The sequence below is a fragment of the Poecilia reticulata genome, unplaced genomic scaffold (genome assembly GCF_000633615.1).
Source record: "Poecilia reticulata strain Guanapo unplaced genomic scaffold, Guppy_female_1.0+MT scaffold_1127, whole genome shotgun sequence".
NCBI classification, from domain to species: Eukaryota; Metazoa; Chordata; class Actinopteri; order Cyprinodontiformes; family Poeciliidae; genus Poecilia; species Poecilia reticulata.
Genome location: NW_007615866.1, coordinates 4,518 through 6,008, shown reverse-complemented (window position 1 = coordinate 6,008; position 1,491 = coordinate 4,518). Strand labels below are relative to the sequence as shown.

Below are 1,491 nucleotides of genomic sequence, written 5' to 3'. Positions count from 1 at the left end.
CCCAGTCTGGACTGGGTACAGAACCTGAGGWGGGTTATCGTTCTGATCCTGGATGATCAGCTTCACAGTCACGTTGCTGCTGAGAGGAGGAGAGCCTCMATCTTGTGCTGTCACAATAAAAACTAACTCTTTAATTTGTTCATAATCAAAGGAGCGCACYGCCTGTATGACTCCACTTTCAACACTTACAGAAACATACTCAGTTATTGGAGATCCAGCAAACRTTATGTGATCCAGMGTGTAGGATATACGAGCGTTTTGATTCTCATCCGGGTCTTTAGTTGACAGTGTAAGAACCGAGAGACCTGGGGAATTATTCTCTCCTATAAAAGCGTCGTAAGCACTTTGTGAAAAAACTGGTGCATTATCGTTGACATCAGACACTTTTAAATTAAAGATCCTTTTAGCTGAAAGCGGGGGTTTTCCGCTGTCAGAGGCAATGACGGTGATATTATATTCTAAAACACTTTCACGATCTAATACAGAATCTGTTGTCAAAGTGTAGTAATTTCTTAAATTAGACTTTATCCTAAAAGGAGCATTCCCTTCGATCTTGCAGCTCACTTGCCCATTATCACCCGAATCCAGGTCTTTTACATTAATGATACCAACAGTTGTTCCAGGAGGAGAATTCTCTGACACGGGACTAGTAAAAGACATCACGTTTATGACAGGAGGGTTATCATTTACATCGACAACTTCAATAATCACTTTACTGGAATCAGTGAGACCGCCTTGATCCTTCGCATCAATTCGAATTTCATACTTTTTATCCTTTTCGAAATCGATTTCACCCGCGACAGATAACACCCCAGAATGCGGATCAATGGACAACAATTCAGCGATGTTGCTCTTTGCGTTTGAAATGGAATATGTGATGTGACCATTCGTTCCGCTGTCTGCGTCTGTAGCATTTACAGTAAMAATATGCGTGCCGACTGCCGCGTTTTCCGTSACAGTTGTCTTATAMACAGATTGGTTAAAAACGGGCGCATTATCATTTGCATCTAAAACCTTTATATTTATATTCACCGTACCAGATCTTTGTGGATTGCCTCCATCGAGAGCCACAAGTCTTAAAGATAAATGCGGCGCCGCTTCTCGGTCAAGTTGCTTCTGCAGAACCATCTCTGCATATTTACTCCCGTCCGGACTGACATGCTGCTTTAAAACGAAATTTTCGTTTGGGTTCAAAATATAATTTTGCAGCCCATTAACGCCAACATCAGGATCCTCCGCACTGTCCAACACAAACCGCGCTCCAAGAWTAGCGGACTCACTGATCTCTAACATAATATGCGTTTTCTTAAACACGGGGCTATGATCATTCACATCCAGCACTTCAATTGTTACAGGATGCAGCTCCATCGGGTTTTCTAAAATCACTTCAAAGCTGAAACTGCACGAGGCCACCTCTCCGCAAAGCTGCTCACGGTCTATTCTTTCAYTCACTACGAGAGTCCCTTTGTCTACCTTCAGCTCGGTGTACTG

General features: G+C 42.8%; 1 protein-coding gene across 1 annotated transcript in view; it reads right to left on the bottom strand.

The window, feature by feature from the left end:
- Positions 1–3: 3 nt before the first annotated feature.
- LOC103461348 (protocadherin beta-16-like) overlaps positions 4–1,491 on the bottom strand; it is a gene marked incomplete at its 3' end in the record, with an annotated part of 5,984 nt that continues 4,496 nt past the window's right edge. Inside the window, exon 2 of the mRNA XM_017303631.1 lies at positions 4–1,488. Coding sequence (XP_017159120.1) covers positions 4–1,488 — 1,485 coding nt within the window. The remainder of the gene's footprint in view (positions 1,489–1,491) is intronic.